The 20,786-nt window shown below is 39.0% G+C and overlaps 1 protein-coding gene across 4 annotated transcripts; it reads right to left on the bottom strand.

The window, feature by feature from the left end:
- Nucleotides 1–4,425: 4,425 nt before the first annotated feature.
- Nucleotides 4,426–20,452, bottom strand: STEAP2 (STEAP2 metalloreductase). 4 transcript variants are annotated; one of them, XM_040693306.2, is made up of 6 exons: nucleotides 20,387–20,452; nucleotides 19,694–20,089; nucleotides 14,723–15,247; nucleotides 12,773–13,300; nucleotides 11,507–11,671; nucleotides 4,426–9,222 (listed from the first exon to the last, which is right to left on the bottom strand). In XM_040693306.2, the coding sequence occupies exons 3-6, from the start codon at nucleotides 15,212–15,214 to the stop codon at nucleotides 8,938–8,940; spliced, it is 1,470 nt and encodes a 489-aa protein (XP_040549240.1). In that variant the 5' UTR covers nucleotides 15,215–15,247; nucleotides 19,694–20,089; nucleotides 20,387–20,452; the 3' UTR covers nucleotides 4,426–8,937. The 4 variants fall into 4 exon arrangements, with proteins under 4 accessions (XP_040549240.1, XP_015137453.1, XP_004939332.1 ...); XM_015281967.4 differs by having other exon boundaries at nucleotides 19,994–20,089; XM_004939275.5 differs by lacking the exon at nucleotides 19,694–20,089.
- Nucleotides 20,453–20,786: the final 334 nt, after the last annotated feature.

The raw sequence follows: 20,786 nt of genomic DNA, 5'->3' as shown, positions 1-20,786 counted from the left end.
GGGAGCGAAGCGGCACCGCCTCCCGGCGCCCAGGACGAGGCCCCGGGCGGGCGGCCCTGCGCGTATCAAAACATCTGATAGAGATATGGACGTATCAAAAGTCTTTGGCTGCAGGGGTGGCTGATATTAACCTCGGTTTTTATTAACAAGTAATTTTTAACTCCTATGGCAATAAAGGAATATTTGAGTATGGCAATAGGTTTATTAAAAGCTACAGTAGCTGTTGGAATCTCCTGATGGCATTTATAGGAAAAGAAATGAAAGATAAGAAGAAAAACAAGAAAGAAACCTTAATGACTCCAACTATAACCGAAGCAGTTCTTGCTCTCACTCTCCCCAGCCTGCACGCTACACCACTCATACCATACCTGCCCTCTTCAGAAATATGTAATACACATTATGTTTACTCCTTGTATATGCTATTCAGTTCTCCTTCCATCACGGTGAAAATACACAGCATAGTAGGTGAGAACTGGCTGACAGGCCAAGCTCAAATGGTTGTAGGAAACTGAGTAACATCAGGCTGGCAGCCGCCCGCTCACCAGTGGGGTTCCATAGACCTCCAGTTTTGGGCCAGTTCTCTTCAATGTTTTAATAACTGACTTCGGTGAAGGACTTAAAGGAATGCGAAGTAAGTTTGTTGGTGACACTAATTGTCACCAGTGCTTTTAAATATCTCATCACTGTTTATAAATATTTAAAGTGCGGGAGTCAAGCGGATGAAGCTGGACTCTTTGCAGAGGTGTTCAGCAACACAACAAGTGGCAATGGGTAAAAACTGCAACACAGGAAGTTCCATGCAAACACAAGGAAAAACTTTACTGCCAGAGTGACAGAGCACTGGAGCAGGGTGCCCAGAGATTGTGGAATCTCCTCTTCCGGAGATATTCAAGACCCACCTGGATGCCTACCTATGTGACCTAACGTAGCGCACCTGCTTTAGCAGGGGGTTGGATTTGATTATCTCCAGAGGTCCCTTTCAATCCCCACAGTTCTGTGATTCAATGATTCTGTGAAACTGGGAGGTGCTTTTGACTCCTTTGAGGGTAGAAGAGGTCTTGCGAAGAGATACTCGCAAATTGGAGAGCTGAGCAATCACCAACTGCATGAATTTTAACAAGAAGTGTCCAGTTGTACACTTCAGATGGGGCAACTCTGGATGTACATACAGACTGGGGGACAAGAGGCTAGAGAGCAGCCCCACAGAAAGAGATCTGGGGGGGTTCTGATTGAGAACATGAGGCAGCAGTGTGCCCTGGCAGCCAGCAGGTCCAGCTGTACCAAGCAGTGCAGCAGGCCCAGCACTGCAAGTGGGTGAGGGGAGGGGTGGTCCCACTGCTCTGCTCTGTGCTGCATGGCCTCACCTCCAGCACTGGGGCCTGCTACAATATAAGACATGAAACTGTTCCAAAGTGTCCAAAGGTGGGCTACAAAGGTGCTGAAAGTTCTAGAGCACAAGATACTCCAGGAGCAGCTGAGGTCCCTGGATTTAGCTCAGCCCAGAGCAGAGGAGCTGAGGGGAGGCCTCATGGCAGCCACAGCTCCTCACAGAGAGCGGAGCTGAACTCTGCTCTGTGTGACAGCAGCAGGGCCCGAGGAAATGGCGTGGAGCTGTGTCAGGGCAGGGGGAGCTGGGAGTTAGGGAAAGAGTCTGCACCAGAGGGCGGTGGGCATGGAACAGGCTGCCCAGGTCAGAGGGCAAGGCCCCAAGCCATCAGAGTTCAAAAGGCATCTGGACACAGGGTTTGGATTTTGGGAGATGCTGTGTGGAGCCAGGAGGTGGACTCAGTGATCCTTGTGGGTCTCTTCCAACTAGCTATATTTTATGATTCTGTAAATACCTCAAGTACCCATCCACACTCTGTATTTTGTGACAGTTTATCTTGAATAATATATCCTGAAACAACTTCAAAATGATAGCAAAAACACAACAAAGCATAAACTTATAATTAAATTTGGAAAATGCAGTGACCACTTTGACATCCCAAATCTCACAAGCTGCATTCATAGCAACACAGGTGACATACAGTGACAGGACCTGTAGAACACGACAGTGCATTCACTTAATATGACAACGCAGCAACCAGTCCTGGAGCTACTGGTTGATGCTTTTCCTCCATCCATTTACACTCATCTCCCTTTATCCATTTTACTAGCCCTTCCATATTTTACTTAAAAATTTGCTATTTTTAATATATTCTCAGCTAGGTCTAATATCTAGGCTGACAAGGGATGAAGCAAGATTTATTTATTATTTGAAATTAATCATAACGACAATGCCTACAGGTCTGCAATTATACATTTTTTTGCATCATGCCCAGATACTTACTGAAGGTGTACACACTCAACCAGTTTTAAGGCTCATGGGGGAAAAAAAAAAAAAAAAGCTAGAATTTACATTTATTGTGGCTTAAGTGGTTTTAAGTTCTGCTGCTTTGAGTGGCAAGCATAATGAGAATGTGCCTAAATTGAGCAACGTAGTCTGTAAATTATAAGCTTAGGTCATGTGCCATTTGTTGGCTGAATGTTCCAAAGATCATACTGCAAATGTTCATTTGCTCACTGTAAATCTTCTTCATAAATGAAGAAGAATTTGGGTAGAAGCTACATTATGCAAGTTTGACTTACAGGGATTCTGCTGCCTCTGCGAACTGGCAAATGTCCATTCTAAAAAGCCTGCAGTCAACTGTGAAAATATTTACTTAACAGTTTTCTAACTCAAACAACAGGCTTCCATTGTTTTTCATCACATCTACTGTTTCCATTGGGAACAAGTAACATTTGAGACATGAAGACCGGAGTACCTTACTCCTGAGAGTATTAATTCCCAATTGTTAACAACTAAACCTTACAAATGCTAGCAAAATATACTTTAAAAGTAAACAATTTATATTTCTGTTTTAATTGAAGACATTATTTTGTTGTGAAATGTCAGCAATTTTGTTTGTTGAGGTAGACTTCAATTACATAAAACCACAGGACTGTGTATTCAAATGTGTGGGATTGCTGTGCTTTAGAAGATTAAAGTTCTGTACCTAGGTCTGCCATGAACCTCCTCCTGACTTTGCTGAGTGAATTATTTTCACTCACAATCTTTATGTGCTTTTTTTACAAATTAAGTTGTAAGTTTTTGAAAGAATATATTCTACAAAGGATACACCTTTCCTTGTGCTGCATCAGGGGGTCTTCTGCCATAGCCATGTGATGTCCTCTTCTTGGCTGTACAGAACCTGTAGGATTTTTCAAAGCAGTCTATGCTGCATATCAAGTACAACACCAAGCTCCTTACAATACAGAAATGAGACTCTAAGAATCAGATGGTTGAGTTCTTGTCTTCTTTTTCATTCTTGTTTCTTGTGTTGATCAGTAGAATGAGGAAAAAGAAGGCCAATGGGAAGCTGCAGTACTGCACTGCCAGACTTCCTATGTTTGACATTCACAGAAGAAAACAAAACAACAAGCAAAGTGGTTGGCAATACTCAAATCTGTAAAGTCAACAAAATTTGAAGCATCTGAATTTACCTGCCTATCTATCACAATGCAGTGTTTATGTCACTAGGTGCTGTAGATTTGATGAGGACCTCCATCTGATCTGTTATTAACAGGAACTGGAGTAAGTCACAGTAGACAGAACTTACATTTTTCCACAGTTTAAGTTGGACAAATATATAATTCAGGGTTCCCAGCTGCTAATGTACTAACAACACTGAGAAAAACGAGCACTGTGATGTACAGAAACACAGCAAGATTTTAAAGCAGCTCAGAAACGACAGATCCCTAGGATGAAAAAGTTATTTTTATGAGAGGCAGGACACAAATAGATATAAAATATTTTGATTTTTAAACATATTTAACCTCTGTTGCTTCTAGGGAATGGCTTTGTTTGAGAGTACAGGAAAGCTATGCTACTTAATATGGAAGCAATGTGAATCACGATGGCTTCACTGACTTGTGCATCTTGATTTCTCTGAATTCAGAACTGTTTATGCTGCTGACCTCTACTTAAGCAGGGTTTCACCTCATATGTATTATCTTCCTCTTTCCTCTTATATTGGCATAGGCCTCCTAGGAAAAAAAGGTGTATACTTTCAAAGTGAAGAACTGCAAAGTGGTTCACTTGTTTTTCTCATTTAAACAGTAATGCTTTCTCACATGAACAGCCAAACATGAAGAATGTCTCCCCCTGCCAAACTTACTTGTGCTCATCAGTCTCAATTTTGACAGAGATGTTTTACGAATAACAATACTGATAGTACTGTAGTGTCTTTTTGTGCCCTGAAAACATGAAGAGTACATTACAATCAGATAAGGGAAGTGGTTCTATAAATGTGTTGTAAAAGAAACAAATTGTTCTTTAGAATTTTACTATGAATTTCCATTCAAGTTCTGTCTCTTAGAAAAACTGTTAATGAGAGTACACATGTATTATAAAGGAAAGCAAACTGAATTTTATTATGCATAAGCACAGAAGAGAAAGCCAAATACCTGACATTAACTTTTTATTGATTTTTGTGTAAATCAGAGTCTATGGAAAAATAGGTAAAAGCGTTTTACTAATATTTTATAATAGCCCTGTTCAGAGAGACAGCACAAAAAAACTGACAAACAACTACAAAGAGAATACCAGGAAAATATTGCATATGGGAGACAAGCTATGTTCACTGCAAGACAATGCCAGCGAGGCATGAAAAACAATATATAATGATAAAGATCACTGTTCAGGCCAGTTCTGTGTGTCGCTTGTTTTATAGGCTGCAATCTAATTAACTCAAGCAGTATCATGTAACGATACAATATCAATACTGCAACTTTACTTATTACATTTATAGAAAATACTACCAAATGAACATCCAAGAAATCCAAAACTTGTGCAATAAGAGATGTACTATCTGAAAGGAACTATGCATATGCATCTACTACCACTGCATAAATTCACTGCTACAGCTGAAAATACTGCACTTAAAAACTCAATCTATCTAATCTTTATGCAGTTGATATATCTAACTTTGATTTTATAACATTCAGAGGAAAACTGTTTCCTAACTATAGTCATATCTGTGAAATCTACATTCACTTGGGAATTTTTTGCCTTAAATTAATCATTAATTTCCCTTAGTGCTAGTTGGGCAGCATGTATAGCTAACTGCATATAGACACATACAATATTTTATAACCAATTAATGCCAAATAAAAATACAAATGTACTTTCTGTTTCATGTTGGCACATCACCTTATGCACAAGGCTGGAACAAAAAGGTAAATGTGGCACCAATTCACAATAACTATTACCACAAGCTACGTATGCAAACAACTTGCAAAACTGAATTTCAAAACAATTAGTCTCTAAATAATTCAAAAACATGAGGACTTAATTAACTTGTACATAGTTGTCACAGTTAATGGAATTGTAATATAAAATTAAAGACGAATATGGAATATGGAATAGAACTGCATTTTAAACAATGTTAAGAAATACCTTCACATCCATAGAAAACAAACATCCTGTGGCTAAATCCATACATGTTTCTATTTTCTAACATAGTACGTAAAGCTCTGCATCCTATATTAAGCGGTATTTTATTTAACAGTAATTAAGAGAAGTGAAGGTTATTTTCACATTAGGCAGGGCATCCCTACCATCAGTAAACGATTTATATAATGTTACAGAGAAAACACTTTTATAGCAGCCCATTCCTCAAAATACACGTATATTCTCCTAAATAACTGAAGGGTCTAAATGATTTTATGTGAGTATATTTAGGCAACTGAAACTGAACTTTTAGCCTCAGGTGTCTTTCCAATAACTCCTTACTTAAGTTCTCCCACAGAAACCAATGTAATTAATCACATGAATAGTTTCCTGATGTGACTGAACATATGCATGTGTAATAAATGCATGAGTGTCATTTTATTTTCAGACTTACAGTGTCTTGTCAGAGTGAATTGGTCCTTACAATAAAGAACACTACACAAGATTAAATAACAAGTCATCTTGTTATTCCAGTTAGAAATAAATACACGGCCTAACTGGAAACTGTATGTCATATGACAGCACAAATACTTAACAAAATGTCTTCGCATATTGTATCTAAAAATATCATCTATTTATTAATACTTCAGTATTTCAACCTTTCAAGTAAAATTAAATCACATTTTTGATTTTCAATACACGTAGTTTGAAGAAAGGAACAACACATTACTATTCCCTTCAGACACTTCTGTCAGTTCAAAATTTACCAGTTTTAACATTCTTGGAGAAGTCTAATGATGAAATAACTTTGCATAGGAAAGAGGGCAAATACATTTCTGTATGCACAGTGAGTGGCTGCGTGATATATTACAGCATATATTGACTTTGACCTAGTGTTCAACTAGCACAGTTCTGCAATGTTGTCACTACTGCATCAAACAAGAATTAGATATGAATGATAATTATATATCCTATGGAAGTGTATAATTACTATAAAAATAATGGCAGCATATTTAATTTGGAAATTGTCAACAGTAATGGTTTCTTCCCTAAATTTGTTCAAAGGTAGGAAATTCTACTTTCAGTTATACTGTTCAATTCCAGTGACTTTAATTAGGTTTCACGCACAGAACTGGGACAGAACATAGCACAGTGTTTATCTCATTACAATTCTCCAAGACTTTGTGTATTTTAATGTCAGTCATACATGCTGTTTTCTCTAGCATGAAATTAATAACAAAGAGTTGAAATAGCTCTACACAAACAATACCACGGGTTTGTGAAGATTAACTGCCTTTCAGACAACTCACAAGGAAATATTCCTGCAAACACCTGTGTATGTGAGTAATTAGAACCAAGAGAATAGTTGTATCAGTTGAACTATTTATGCTAATTCTGTAATTAAATTTCTTTAAAGCAGTGGAGCAAAAATGCCTAAGCTTTCTTTAGTTTCCATCTGTAATAACGGAATAAGAAACACTGGCTAGGAAATTCAGTTACAGGTAACTCTGCAAGCCTTCCAAAAATATACAGCTTTCTGTACTGAAATGCATTTACACACAGGCAAAGTAAGTTAGCAGTTGTAAATGACATTTGTTCTCCATTTTTATGAGAAAATTGGATTCCTACCAGCTTAGGCTCCTCTCTACATGTAGTAATAACAGTTTTTTTGCTTAATATCTCATTTGATAAAACAGTATTGGGCTCGTGTATCACATTTGTCACTGAAATAGCTGCATATTGGAAATAGGACAGTAACGTTATTACCTTGGTGAACGTGCTTGGAATTAAAAAGGTCCAGCTGTCTCTTGATTTACAACAAACCCTGAACGTACACAGAATTGATGTTTGGAGAATACAGATACTACAATCAAAATAAAATTGTAGTACACTTTTGAGTCTGAAATGAAATTAAGAACAACTAACAAACTCTTTAGATTTAGGCTAGTGTAACTGGGAGCAGAATTTGATTACAGATTCTATTTCCATGGAGCTGTTGGTTTCATTATAGAAGTACTGAGATTCAAAGGATTGATGGTATTTAAGGATAAATTCAACTTAAGTACAATATATTTCTGACAGGTATCATACTGATGACAAATCCTTGCAAAGAAATAGTAAGTGAAGATTCAGCTAAGAAACTCAGAGATTCAGTGCAAAAATAGTTAAGAAAAATATAATTTCATATATCCAAGGAAAATTTGGACCAATTCTCATTCATTAAAATAAAGGTTTTGCTAATTAAGAGTAGCCTGAAGGTACATAAATTGGGTTTAGCTATTTTGTTAGAGTAAAACCTGACAAAGTAGTAGTAATAAATCATTTTGAATGTTCTTCTGAATCCCACAGAAGACACAAATGTCAAGTCTTAGAGGTAAAATCTCATTTTTAAGTTTGAGAATAATAATTTTGTTCCTCAAAAATTCAGGCATATCCCAGAAACATCTGCTGTAAAAGTAAGACTATATATAAAAATAGAAGATTGTATTTACACAAAATGATACCAAGACTGTAAGATAGATTGTGGGACATTCATATATAACTGAAACTCCAGTGTAAAAACATACAGAACATGAGTAATGTGATGCTTCCCTGTTGTACCAACATGTTGGAAGTTTCACAGTGAAAATGGATTTCTATTGTCACAGATTTCTCAGTATTTTTGTTTTGAAGTATTTTCTGGTATTTTAAAATAATTATTACATCAAAAAGTAGTTGCTTGCATATGTATCTGCAAGTCTTTCTGCTCATGTATAATAATGCTTTGATTTCTCATTATGTGACCCACAGAAATAAAGAGATGCTAAGGTTTAAAATTCGATGTGATTCTGTTTAAAAAGTCCCACAAAGTACAATACCGTCTGCTTACAAGATGTATAATTAGGCCACAACTGAAATTGGTTTTGCATATTCAAATCATGGAATACTGTAAAACCACAAAAATAAATACACTGTACACGTGCAACACATCATTACAAATTAATTTCAGTTGCTTCAAAATCTGAATGTTTCCTAAATTATTAACTCTATTAGTCAATATTCTGAACTCAGTAGCCCAGAGTGTGGTTTAAATGACAGATGTGGTAAAGTATGGTATTAAGACATAGCACTCTGACACACTCTCTGAGTCAAAGAAATATCTCAAAAGCATCGTTATAATGAAATATTGTTGTGATACAACGGTGCAAAGGAGCATTACAAAAATCTGATTTCATGATTATCTGCCCTCTGTAATTCTAAACAAAGTATTCGTGTAATTATCTGAAATAGTAATTTCCTAGTTATAAATTTCTCATAATTCCATTGAGGGCTTGTATGTATGCCAAGCAAGTCCACACTGACTTTACACATACATTACATAAACTCCTGAAAATACAAGTTTATGAAATAAAAAACAAACCAAACAAAATACACAGTAAAGAAAAACCCAAACATCTGCAATAGTACTAACAAATAGAAGTCTACCATCACATCACAGTTATTCTTTCTGGAGAGAAATGTGGAACGGACCCACTTGTTTCTTCTATTGCATGGCTTTTCTCCCATCCTCTTCTAATTCTCCTTAGTTTCCTACTTACGCATGGCAGAAGGAATATGATCTTACCTAGAATTACAATGGAAGGCAGTACAAGGGCAAGAACAAAATTTGGCGGTGTGTAAAATCTGTAATATTCTTCTTCAAAAGCTCTTTTCCATCCATAAATCAGTACATGGAAAGTACTTATGAGCAGAGCAACGTATCCAAGTGTAGACTTTAAAAAAAGAGAAGTTGGGGAAAAAAGGTGAGAAAACAGTTCTTGGTCCTTCATCAGATTAAGTCTAACCCATCGTTTTAACATTTCTTTTAGACATTGCATTATAATGTCATAGCTATGCATTATTTTAAATTATCATTATGTGGTTTTAAGTTCACATTCTGAAAACTACAGACTGAATTAAACACTGATTTAAAGCACTAGTATCTATAGGCTATAGTCAAAACCAAAATGAAAATAATGTTTGTACAAACTGTAAGTAATGTAAGCCAACTACATTCTTACCATGCTCTAGAATGGCTGCTGGGAATTGCTTTGGTTCCTAAGGCTGGAATTTCTGGAGCTGCTGTCACTTGTGTTGTGAAATCAGGCTAGGTAAGATGGAAGCATCTCCAAAATAATTTAGGATATCAAAGACAACCATGATTTCTGGGCAACAAAATTCAGTAATGGGGATTCTCTATAGTATAAGAAAAACTATAGAGGTCTGTACCACTGTACATAAGGGTGATACTATTCAGAGCTTGTTCTATTGCAGCAGGGTTAGAAAACTGTCTGCGCTTGTGTATGTAAATAACTTGCTAAGTCCAAACACAGATTTTGCCAGGAGACTCCAGGATTGAGTACATTTTAGTGGTAATGCTCCCAAGAGGAGGTCACATTCTTGTTTTGACCAAACTGTACCTACTAAGATGAGTAAGCAATAGTGTGTGGTTCTTTGAGAAATGCTGAGGTGAGAGACTGACTGCCTGACTTCATCTGTGAATCTGACACAAAACAGAGCTTCAGCAACTATTTTGGCAGATCATCTCATGAATCAGGACTAAAGCTAGAGACATACTGATTTCCCCAGCTGAAAAAAAGAAAAACAACACCGAGATGATAGGCTGTAGTTTCAGTGCTCATCCTGCTAACTTACAGAAATGCAAACTCCTTTTACTTGAGTGGGGGATCACTGAAAGTTTCTTTTCTGACTGAATGAAGCAAGCAGCTTTTTCAAAGGAATAGTAACTACCCTGAAGAATAACTTATATCCTGAGATTTGTTACTGATAAATTAAAGTACCACATAATGGTCATTAACTTCAAGGAAATTTTAGTATTTCATTTTTTTTCTTTGCAATTAAAAATGGCAAATGATCATAATTATCTCTACTAATTCTCTTGAGCATGCAATACAGAATCAACTACAACATCCCTTCAGAGGGAACAACTTGTTCCCAATTTGTCAAAACACTGAGAGATAATCTGTTAAAGTTCATAATTAAAATTTGAATTATTTTGCCTTCAATTACAGTGCAAATAACTACAGAAAATACAAAACAAACAAAAATGCCTTTGTAGGCATGTAATTATGTAATTATTGTGTGTGGGTTTTGACTAAATCACACAAGCCTGAGATCTGGAAATCTGTATAAGGAAAAATTAGATACAAATTCTTGGTCTATGGCTGAAAGTCATGACCTCTTGACCAAATACGTATTTTTCCCTTTTACACTGAAGTTTTATGTCACACAACAGCAGTACTGTTATCCGCACACAGAGAACTCTGGATGGCAGGAATGTTTCAACAGTACAAAATGAGTATTTACATCCTGTGAAGGCTCAAAATGGTGAGTCAGAATAAACAGTTCTGTCTGGGGAACGGTACTTTGACAGCCGTGGTGTTATTAATTCAGTTTTGCTTGCTCTACACTGTGTGGGAATTAATACATTTCTCAGCTGCATTATTCTCATTAGGTAAAAATTCCCATTAGGAAGATATGCAGTTTTGTTTATTAAAAGCAGTAGCTTTTCCAGGTCCTGGCATCCCTTTTACTGCCTATACCCCTAAGGGTATTTTTTATCGGCTTTATGATTTAGGATTCTTCAAGACAAGACTTCCGTTTTACAGTTGAGTTCATCTATGTTCATCTTTCCATCACATCAGTATCACTGCTTTTAGTGAGTCTGTGCAGCTTCATCTAATTAGAACTTAGAAATAAATTCTAACAGTGGAAAAGGAATTTATAGATCTATGCTCATTTAGTCTCATCTGCATTGATTCTTCAATGCCAACATGAGTAAAAGGCAAATTCCTATTTTGACACTTATAAAATGCTGAATTTGCCTACATGTTTATCTATTTGCTGAGTAAGGATATGTTGCTCTTATTAACTTACTAGATAGAAAAAACAACATACTCTGATCATGTTGCAAAGTGCTTTTCATAACAGTCATAATTATCATTAAAAAGAAATTCATGTTAGCAACAAAAATCTATTATTTTGAGAGTAACACACCTGAATAAAACTGAACTCCCTCCAGTTTAAGGCACTGTTGACTGAAGGGATAGAAGTTACTGCCAGCAAAGAAAGCAACCCAAGACTCATTATTCCAAAAGAGATATACATTTCAATTCGCCACACTTCTTCTTCATTCCAAGAATTTTCGACATTGGCGTGAACCTGATGAAGGAGCAGAAAGGAAACACTTCATTCTCCAGAATATTAAAAGCATCAACAGCTGTTTTGCTGAGTAAATGTCTACACTAACAGAACAATTACAAAATGGGGTCAAATATTTCAGAGGTTTCCTCATGTGTTGGACAGAAAAAACAATCTCCTCACTGTTGGTATTGGCTCTTGTTAGATTAAAAATATGTTAAGCGGGAAAACTAGATGAGTCGGTAAAAGAAAACATGACATTAAAACAATTATCTTGTAAAAACAAGCAGTTCTACATTTCTCTATAGTGTATACTCTATACTGTAGAAAAGTAATCATATTCTCCAGACCTTGGAAACATATCTTCTATAGCATGAACTGGATGAATCCACAATGTTTTAGTTCTTTACACTTGGGAACAATTTAGCATCATTTCCTCTTATTTCTTTAGCTGCTCTTCTGCCCCTTTAAAGGTGGCAATAAGCTGACAGACAGAAGCAGCAGTGCTTCTAAAGGATTTGTGAGCGACTGTTTCAAGGTTACGCAAGACCAGTTATTGTTCCTGGGAACTGAGTCAATCTCTACTGCCTGTAATAGATGACATTCGCAGAATTTCTAATGAAGTTTCTCATTTTTACCACTGGTCCAAAAAGTTACAAAGTATCAGAATTTTCATTGCAAAAACATAAATGTTTTTATGAATATTATCATAATAATATCTACTCTAAGTACTTGTCCACATTTGTAAATGCACTTACCATATACATACATCTCCTGCATCTTAAAAACACACAGAGGAACTTACCTCAGAAGTTTCCTTTGGTGTTGTTCTTATCCTGCCTAGCCTACATTCTCATTGTATATATTGTTATCAAAGATTTAAGTAGAATATATCCTTGATTCAACCTATTATACAAATGTGAACACAACTTGATACAAGGTACACAGGTGCTTCTTTTACTCTCTCTTCTTACTAAGTATTACCTAGGCATAAAACAACCCCTTTTTTTTTCTTTTGTGACTAAAAACAGTGGAAAAGATGCAGAAAACATGAATTTTGTATTAATGTATCACATGTACAACCAAGGCATTTTTGGCTTACTTGGCTAAAGATCAGCTTACCTGTTGATATGCCATATTGAGGAACAAGTATCGCTCTGATCTCCTCATAGGTAAGCAAAGGCTGTATGCCACATGCACCACCGCAAAGAAAAAACTGAGCAGTCCAAGCTGCTTTCGACACTGCAACCAGTTGTCCAGCCAAGGTGGAAATCGCCTGTACTTAGTGCCATAGTAAAGCTGATAAGCAGCTGCAATAAGTCCTGATAAATACACTAGAGAGAGTAACGTGATGGCAACAATTGGTAGAGTCTTGTTGACAATCTCAATGGGGATCTTGTAAAAGTCACTCTGTTGATTTCTCATGTATGGATGGATTACATCTCTGACGAAGGAATAGATGAAGAAAAACGTTGCCAGACTAATGGCAATCACTACAGGCCCCTTCCACAGTGTGAAGAGTCGCAGAGGTAAGTTTTCAATCTCTCTTGAAGATGACAATGCCCCCAAATCAACAGGAATAAAACCGAGCTGACGAGCAAGCTCAGTAACTTGATGGCGAGCCTGAACATTGTTACTGCATATATAGACCTGTTGGAAAAGTCAGGTGAATTGTAGACACAGAAAGACTGGCAGGTTAAAAACCAAACTAACTCAACAAAACAGAAATAAAAAGCTCAAACCCAAAACAAACCCAAAAGACCTCAACTATTAAACAGCAACAGCCCCCTCATCCCCTGCCCCAGCTGAAGAACCTCCAGGGCAAAACTGCAACACTACTGCTAACTGTACATCACTTTGACAGATTTATCGCCATTATAAGAAATATTTAATAAAAACAACACTATACACAAATCCAGCAAAGGTAAAAATACACAGGCTTGTTTAGCCACAGAGCAACCAAAATAAAATTGGCATTTTCTTGAAGTTGACAGTGAGCTGACAGTGGCATATACAGGTAATCCACACACTGAAACGTCTCATACTCCCCATACTGAAATGCCTATAGGAATGGACTGAACCTGAAACAACAGCTAAAATCATTTCCAAACATGTCTCTCAAATGTACAATTATCTTAAATGATGACCCAAAAACAGCTGTAGCACAAACACAATGCAAAGCAGAGAAATGTGCAATCTCTATATAAGAATTTTTCCAATCACCTGTATTACAGAAAACATGATGAGGTTTGACAGAAGTCTATTTTTTATAGTGGTGTGCTGCTCCAAAAGGGAACAAAAATAGTGCAATGAGATTATTTTTAAAATTATGCTAATTCAATATCGATTGCGTGCTACTTAAAATTGGCCTGAAGTGCCAGAGAACTCTGTAGTCTCCAGTAGTCATGTTACACTCACCACTTCTCATGTAGCCCTTGTAGCCCACAGAGCTGTGAAGGACTGGGCTCTTGCATGTCTTTGTATTGCTTCAGCAAAGCAAGAAAAACATACAGCGGCACCTTCTACATGCAGGATGGATTTGGGAATACACCAGGAAGGAATTTGAACACGATGTTCCCAAGCAGTTCTGGATCAAACAACTGATCACTTTGGAACATATGTGCTTCCATCTGTTTCCTCATATTTATGATATTGGGATATTCCAGAAGCCAAATAATGGGTTATATTCTCTCTGTGGTTACATTGAATGCAAGCATTTTTAGAAGAGCTGACTCCCGAGCCTTGGGGTCAGGACCTCAGATTTCTGTGCACCTCTTTCAACAGTTCACCCCACAAAAAACAACATTCAAACTAAAATAAACTGGGAAAGACTGCCTTCATTCTTTGAAGCATTGGAACATAAATTAACATATTTCCTACAGAAAACTTTAGGATCCTACTCTTATTGTACTAATTTAAATGTTAGCTAGCTGATCTAAACTAGTATCTACATTCCTCTGCAATCCATAAAGACACACAGGCCTCCCAGAGCACAATTGGGATAATTTATTCTGTACATGATTGTCTTTTCATCTTACAAACAAGTCAAATGAATACAAACACAATGTTTACCTGTCTGCTGGCATCCTTTGGTCCTAACTGGAGTGACCAAGCTGAAACAACATTGAATCCTTTGACAACTAGGGAATCTGGGAAAAGCGATGCCAAATACTCTGCATTGGAGTCTGGATATTGGTCTACTCTTGTATTGTTGCTGACATCAACCAGAATTTTACCGACGAGTAAATGCTTGAGGTCCCACAAAGACGTGTAGTGTTCTCTATGAATAGCTACAAAAATGATGTTTGTTTTCGTTACCGCATCTTCATGGTGAGTGACGTCAACCACATGGGGAAAGAACTCTGCAGCAAGTTTGGGGTTTCTGCTTCCTACAACAACATGGTACCCACATCTGATCAGCCGAATGGTCAATGATTTTGCAAAGTCTCCACTTCCAATGATGCCTACTGTGATCTTACTGGCATCCTTGATGCCATTGGCCACATTTGGTAGAAAAGTTTCATTGAGGTTCTTAGGGCTTCCCATCATAGAGATTGATTCCATACTTCTGAGACACCGAACCTACGATGACTTTTTCTGGAAAAAAAGCAGAGAAAGCAAGAGAAGGAAAAAAAGCAGCATCAGACATTTTTACAACCATCAGAACCCACAAACAACTCTGAAGCAAATTCCGTGGTTCTAATTTTCAGGTTCTATCTTTTCTTTCATAAAGTATGCGCTAAACAGATCTTTTCTTGTGTTGTGTCACTAATCCAAGGAAGAACACCAAAACATCAAAAGTTTTAATAACAGAGTTACAGAAGTAAGTAAAAGTCAAATAAAAAACCTAAAAAAACCCCAAACCTATGTGTAAGGAAGTACGTATATTTTTAAAATCACTCAAATTAAAATCAGTGAGTCATAGAGATGCACAACTGCTTTTCCTGGTTAAAGAATGCATAACGCAGAAGGATTTAGTGACTCTAAAATGTTTGTAGGGAGACAGTGAAGTCAGAGATTAATGAACGAATACAAAAATGAGGGCAACAAGTTAGATTTCTTCATTATAGACTGATCTATTGAACGGCATATAATTCTTGACTTCCATTCCAAAACCCGCATTTATTACACACACATACCACGCTCTGTCCAAAGATAAAAATCTGATTTAGAGGGACTTTGGTGTGGGATTACTGATCTTAAATATAGGGCACCTTAGTTCTGCTGTCTATAAATCTAAGATGATAATTCATTTAGTTTCGAAAGCGGACTGTGGTGAGAGCTACGTATTCTGGTTATCTGCATTACAGCAAACATGATCAGTTTTGGCAGAAGTCAATTACTTATAGTGCAGTGCTATTCTGAAAGGGGATAAAAAAATACTGCAGTGATGTTCGTATACAGTTTTAAAAAAGGACTGCAATGAGAACTAAACATAAAAAATCCATCCTGCATATAACATATGCTATTCTTGTGGTAAATGACTGTTTACATGGGTAGATAGTGACAGGACAAGGGGGAATGGTTTTAAACTAAGACAGGGGAGGTTTAGGTTAGATATTAGGAGGAAGTTTTTAACACAGAGGGTGGTGAAGCACTGGAACAGGTTGCCCAAGGAGGTTGTGGATGCCCCATCCCTGGAGGCATTCAAGGCCAGGCTGGATGTGGCTCTGGGCAGCCTTGTCTTGTGGTTGGCGACCCTGGCCATGCAGGGCATTTGAAATTAGATGATCTTTGAGGTCCTTTTCAACTCAGGCCATTCTGTGATTCTATGATTCTATAATGTTTCTTAGTTTGTCATGATGAATCTCACAACAGTTTTCAAAACGGTATCTCAACTTTTTTTGGGGGGGAAACCCAATAAATGTTACAGGAAAGACAAGAGGGTGAAATAATTGTGTCATCTACAAAGATCAATAATTCTGTCAGCACACAGAAACTCTTATTTACATTTAAACAAATTTTCGTATGAAAGCACGTATATATGCACAAAGAGAATTAAGACTTACTAATCCAAAAGCATGAGTTTAATTTAGGCCAGTTTTACTACTTGAATTGAAAGCCTTTGAAGAGTGAAGTATCTACATACACATTTCTGATCCAGGGTGCATTTCAGGTTAAGGATGGAGTGACCTTACATGGCAGATGTTTCAAATTAGAAGTACTATTAGTAAGTTGTAAGGTCCAGACATAATACTGCATCATCTATGACCTTCAAGTTCAGATGGTGGAAAAAATGGAACTCTCAGACAGTGGAGAGTAACATTTTCCAAGGCTGACCACTGGATTCAATACTAAACGCCTCTGAGCTACTTTGCAACAACATTCAGCAGATGATCTGCCAGCTCCGCATCACATTACAGCCTGATTGAGTTTTGAGCATTACATGACCACGAGAAAAAAAAAAAAAACAAAAATAAATACCTTAACAGTTCCCCTCCTATTCAGGAACAAAGCTGGTTTCTCATTTGCCCATACAGTATATTAATTAGGAATAAAGACCTTTCAAGGCCTTTTTATTCCTGGCTGCTAAAGACGTAAAGAAACAAGAAGTACATCCTTCTCATGACAATAATACATATTGTGTATATTTCCATTCAGCCACAGGAACTTATCAAAGTTACATTTATGGAGACAAGAAATGTGGGGTTTTTTTGTACTACCAAGCACAGCACTCTGATTTGTTGACTAACTTTAGTAATGACATCACTGCTTCCCCATTCTTCCACTTCTTTATGTAATAATGAAACCAGATCTGCGAATACACAGATAAAGATGGATGTGAATGATATTTTTCCAGCTTCTGTTGCCTCAAAATGTTGAACCACAAAACCACCTAGTGCTTCTGAAGTGAATGGTCAATGAAATAATGAGAATAAGCATACAAAGAAAATTGGGGAACTATATAAAATATTAGGAGGTGGAGATAGCCGGCCTGAGACTGGCATAAGGACAGAGAGTCCACAAAAGCCGGATTTGATTAAAAAATGATGCTGGCTTTTATTGTGGTATTCTATACTGGCCAGGAACGAATACAAAACTCTGAAAACTGCAGAATGTTAAAACCACCATCACAACTCAGACATCTCTGTCTGACTTACTCACCTTACAGTCTGGGGAACAAGCTGCCCGCGTGTATCCAATGGCAAGAAAAAACAAGAGAAATTTCCCAAGGCCTGTTCATGAGATCACTAATGACACAGCTAGGTCAAGCTATCAGATCTGGCCATGTATATGGTTTAACCATGACCGATGCAAGGGTAAGGAATTCAAGGACATGGGTTATGAATATGCCTAACTGAATTTTCTGGCTGGACAGAGGAGATACAACCTGAAGAAAAGCAAATGAGATGTATTCCATGCAAAGTTAATGGCAAAAAGAAATAGATTTCACACAGTAGCAAAAGGTTAGAAAGTCTTAAGTTTATCACTGCAGTAAGAGAGGCTTTGCAGAGGAACAGAGGCAAAGGCTCACAGAAACTTAAAAGGAATACTGCTATAATTTTGGAGAAAAGAGGTCAAAAGGTGTAGTAAGGCTGTAACAAACACACACACGCACCAAAAAAAAAAAAAAAGACATAAGAAAACCACAAAACAACCCTCAGGAAGGAAGCATTCACATGAAACCACAGTTCTGACATAAGTGGTTTCTGCATTCTAGAATAGGAATAAGCTCTGAAAATTAATGAAGCAATAAGGAAAGGCACATTAAGAAGGAGTTAGGGGAAAACATCAGGTTGCTTCTCTCCTGGGAGCTATGAACAACAGACCACATATAAAGGAGAATGAAGCTCTTTCTGAGCAACCATACAAGGTGCCAGTAACCAGTGGGGGACTTCACCCACCCACCGGCTAGGAACGCAGTGTCCTACAACCAAAAGAAACTTTGTTCTTCACAGACATAAAGGGAGCTATTAGGAGAATGTACTTGAGAAGGCACTTCTCATCTCAGTTTCTGACTAAAGGGAGAAACTCACTGAAGTTGTACTGAGATTCTAAAGATGAAAAATAATATGTTAAAGTGACCACAAAAATCCATATTCTACAAAAGGATTCTAAATAGTGAAACTTTCTGGTAGAGCTCATTAATTTTTACACACTGAAAAACCATTGACATCTTTCTTGCCACATAAACTGAATTGTAGCCAACGCATGACCAAAATACCAGCATTTCCTGTATCCTGGTGGGTTCACATCCAGGAAAATAATGAGAAGAGCTGTACTCTGATCAGCTGAGAGATATACATCAACTGGATATGACAGAATACGTATGCATTCATTGTATGATTACAGAGGTCCATTTTAGTTCATGCCATATGATGTGAAGGTAACTACAAAACTTACAGAATATATACTGTGAAACTTAAAGGAACAGAAATGGAGCTGCCATGAGATAATGGGCAATGAGTACTACTCAGACATACTGCAGCCTACTTCCAGTTTTTGTCCAGAGAATCCACAAGAGAGGATACCAAGGATTAGGACATGACGAACTGCTCTGCTGAGCTGGATTTGGTACACTGTCCGCAGTTTCATCATCACCTGTTCTAAGGAAAACAGAATGAGAGGAATGGAATAAACTAACAGAATTCATGTTTTTATGAAAATAACCTTAGGGAACAGACAGGTGTGACTCTTGGGCTCAGAGAGATGATAGAAACCAGAGCTGGAAATCATGGGAAGGGACTATACTCAGTGCACGATAGCAACTCAGAGGTAAGAGTGTGTAAGACTGAAATTAATCTTGCAGGGAGGCAGAAGATGAGGAAATCTAAAAGACAAAGATAAGATAAAGATTTTCAAGTCAGCAGACACTTGTGAAATCCACCCTTGATGCCTGAAGAGCTGACAGAAGCAACGTGTTTACAAGTACATATCTTAGAAAAGAGGAGGACCGAAGGAAGCAAAAACTTGTTAGCTTAACTTCAGTCTCTGGAAAGATTTTACCACAAGTTGTTGAGCAATCAACTTGTAAACAGTTAGATGGGAAGCTGATAAGTAGCTAATCTGGGTTGTTCAGGAACGGAATGCAAGAAAACCCACCTTTTACAAAACGACTGCCTTAGTGGATACAAGAAACAGCAGGAGTGAAATAAATTTGACGTTTGTCCTTAGATAAGCCTAAGAAAACACGACAGAGCTATGCCAGCCAGAAGGGGACACAGCTGTGAAGAACCGCTCTGGGAAGCGCAATCCCTTAAGGAGAAAGCCGAACGAACGGAAAACCTGAACGAGTTGCTGATGTGATTAAGTGCATTCTGCGCCGCTCTCGGGACAGCAGCGTAACGCGGAGCCCGGGGACAGCTGCGGCGAGCGGCCCGCGCAGGCCGGGCGGACACTTACGCTGCGGCAGCTCGGGCGCGGAGAGGCGGCTGCGGGGCGGCCGGCTGCTTCAGGTGAGCGCATCGGAGAGCGGGTTGCGCGGCGGGGCCCGGCCAGCTGTAACGACAGCGCTGCCGGTGACCACAGCGGCGACGCCGAAGCCCCTCGCTCCCAAACCTCCGCCCCGGCCGCCTCCAAACCCGGGCATCCCAGGGCACGGCAGCCAGGCCGGGCCGCCACCGCCAGCCTCTGGGCCGACCCTCCGCGCCCGCACCGGCTCCGGGGAGCCCGTCACCGCCAGGCCCGCCCAGAGGTGTGGGCAGAGAGGAGCCGTGGCGGGGCGACGGTGGGAACGGCCGGCCTGCGGAGGCGTCCGACGGGGTCGCAACCCCCTCCCGCGTCCGCCCCGCTCACCTCCGCCCTCCCGCCGGAGGAGCAGCGCCTCCGCTCCGGCTCCTCAGCCTCCAGCCCCGCAGTGCCGGGCGGGCGGGAAGGCGGCGCCTCTCCGCGCTGCATCCCGCCCCCTGCGCCCGCTGCCTTCGCGCTACGGCCGGGAGGGAAGCGAGCGGCAGCGCTTCGTGCGTGGGGCCGGGCCCAGCCTGCGGGGAAGGCGAAGGGACGGGAGATGCCTGTGTCTGTTCCCTCCGGTGGTAGGAAGGCGCTCACCGCGCTGGCCGTGTGCCCGCCGTGCCCTGCGCGAGCCGTGCGGTGGCGTAGCGGCGAGGTGCGGGGACTGATGCGTTCAGCTGTGTAAACGCAAGGCCCGGATTGGTAGCTGAGGAAATTTCCAGTTGGAGGCAAATGCAGCTTTACT

The sequence above is a fragment of the Gallus gallus genome, chromosome 2 (genome assembly GCF_016699485.2).
Source record: "Gallus gallus isolate bGalGal1 chromosome 2, bGalGal1.mat.broiler.GRCg7b, whole genome shotgun sequence".
NCBI classification, from domain to species: Eukaryota; Metazoa; Chordata; class Aves; order Galliformes; family Phasianidae; genus Gallus; species Gallus gallus.
This window is presented reverse-complemented; position numbering and strand designations above follow the sequence as displayed.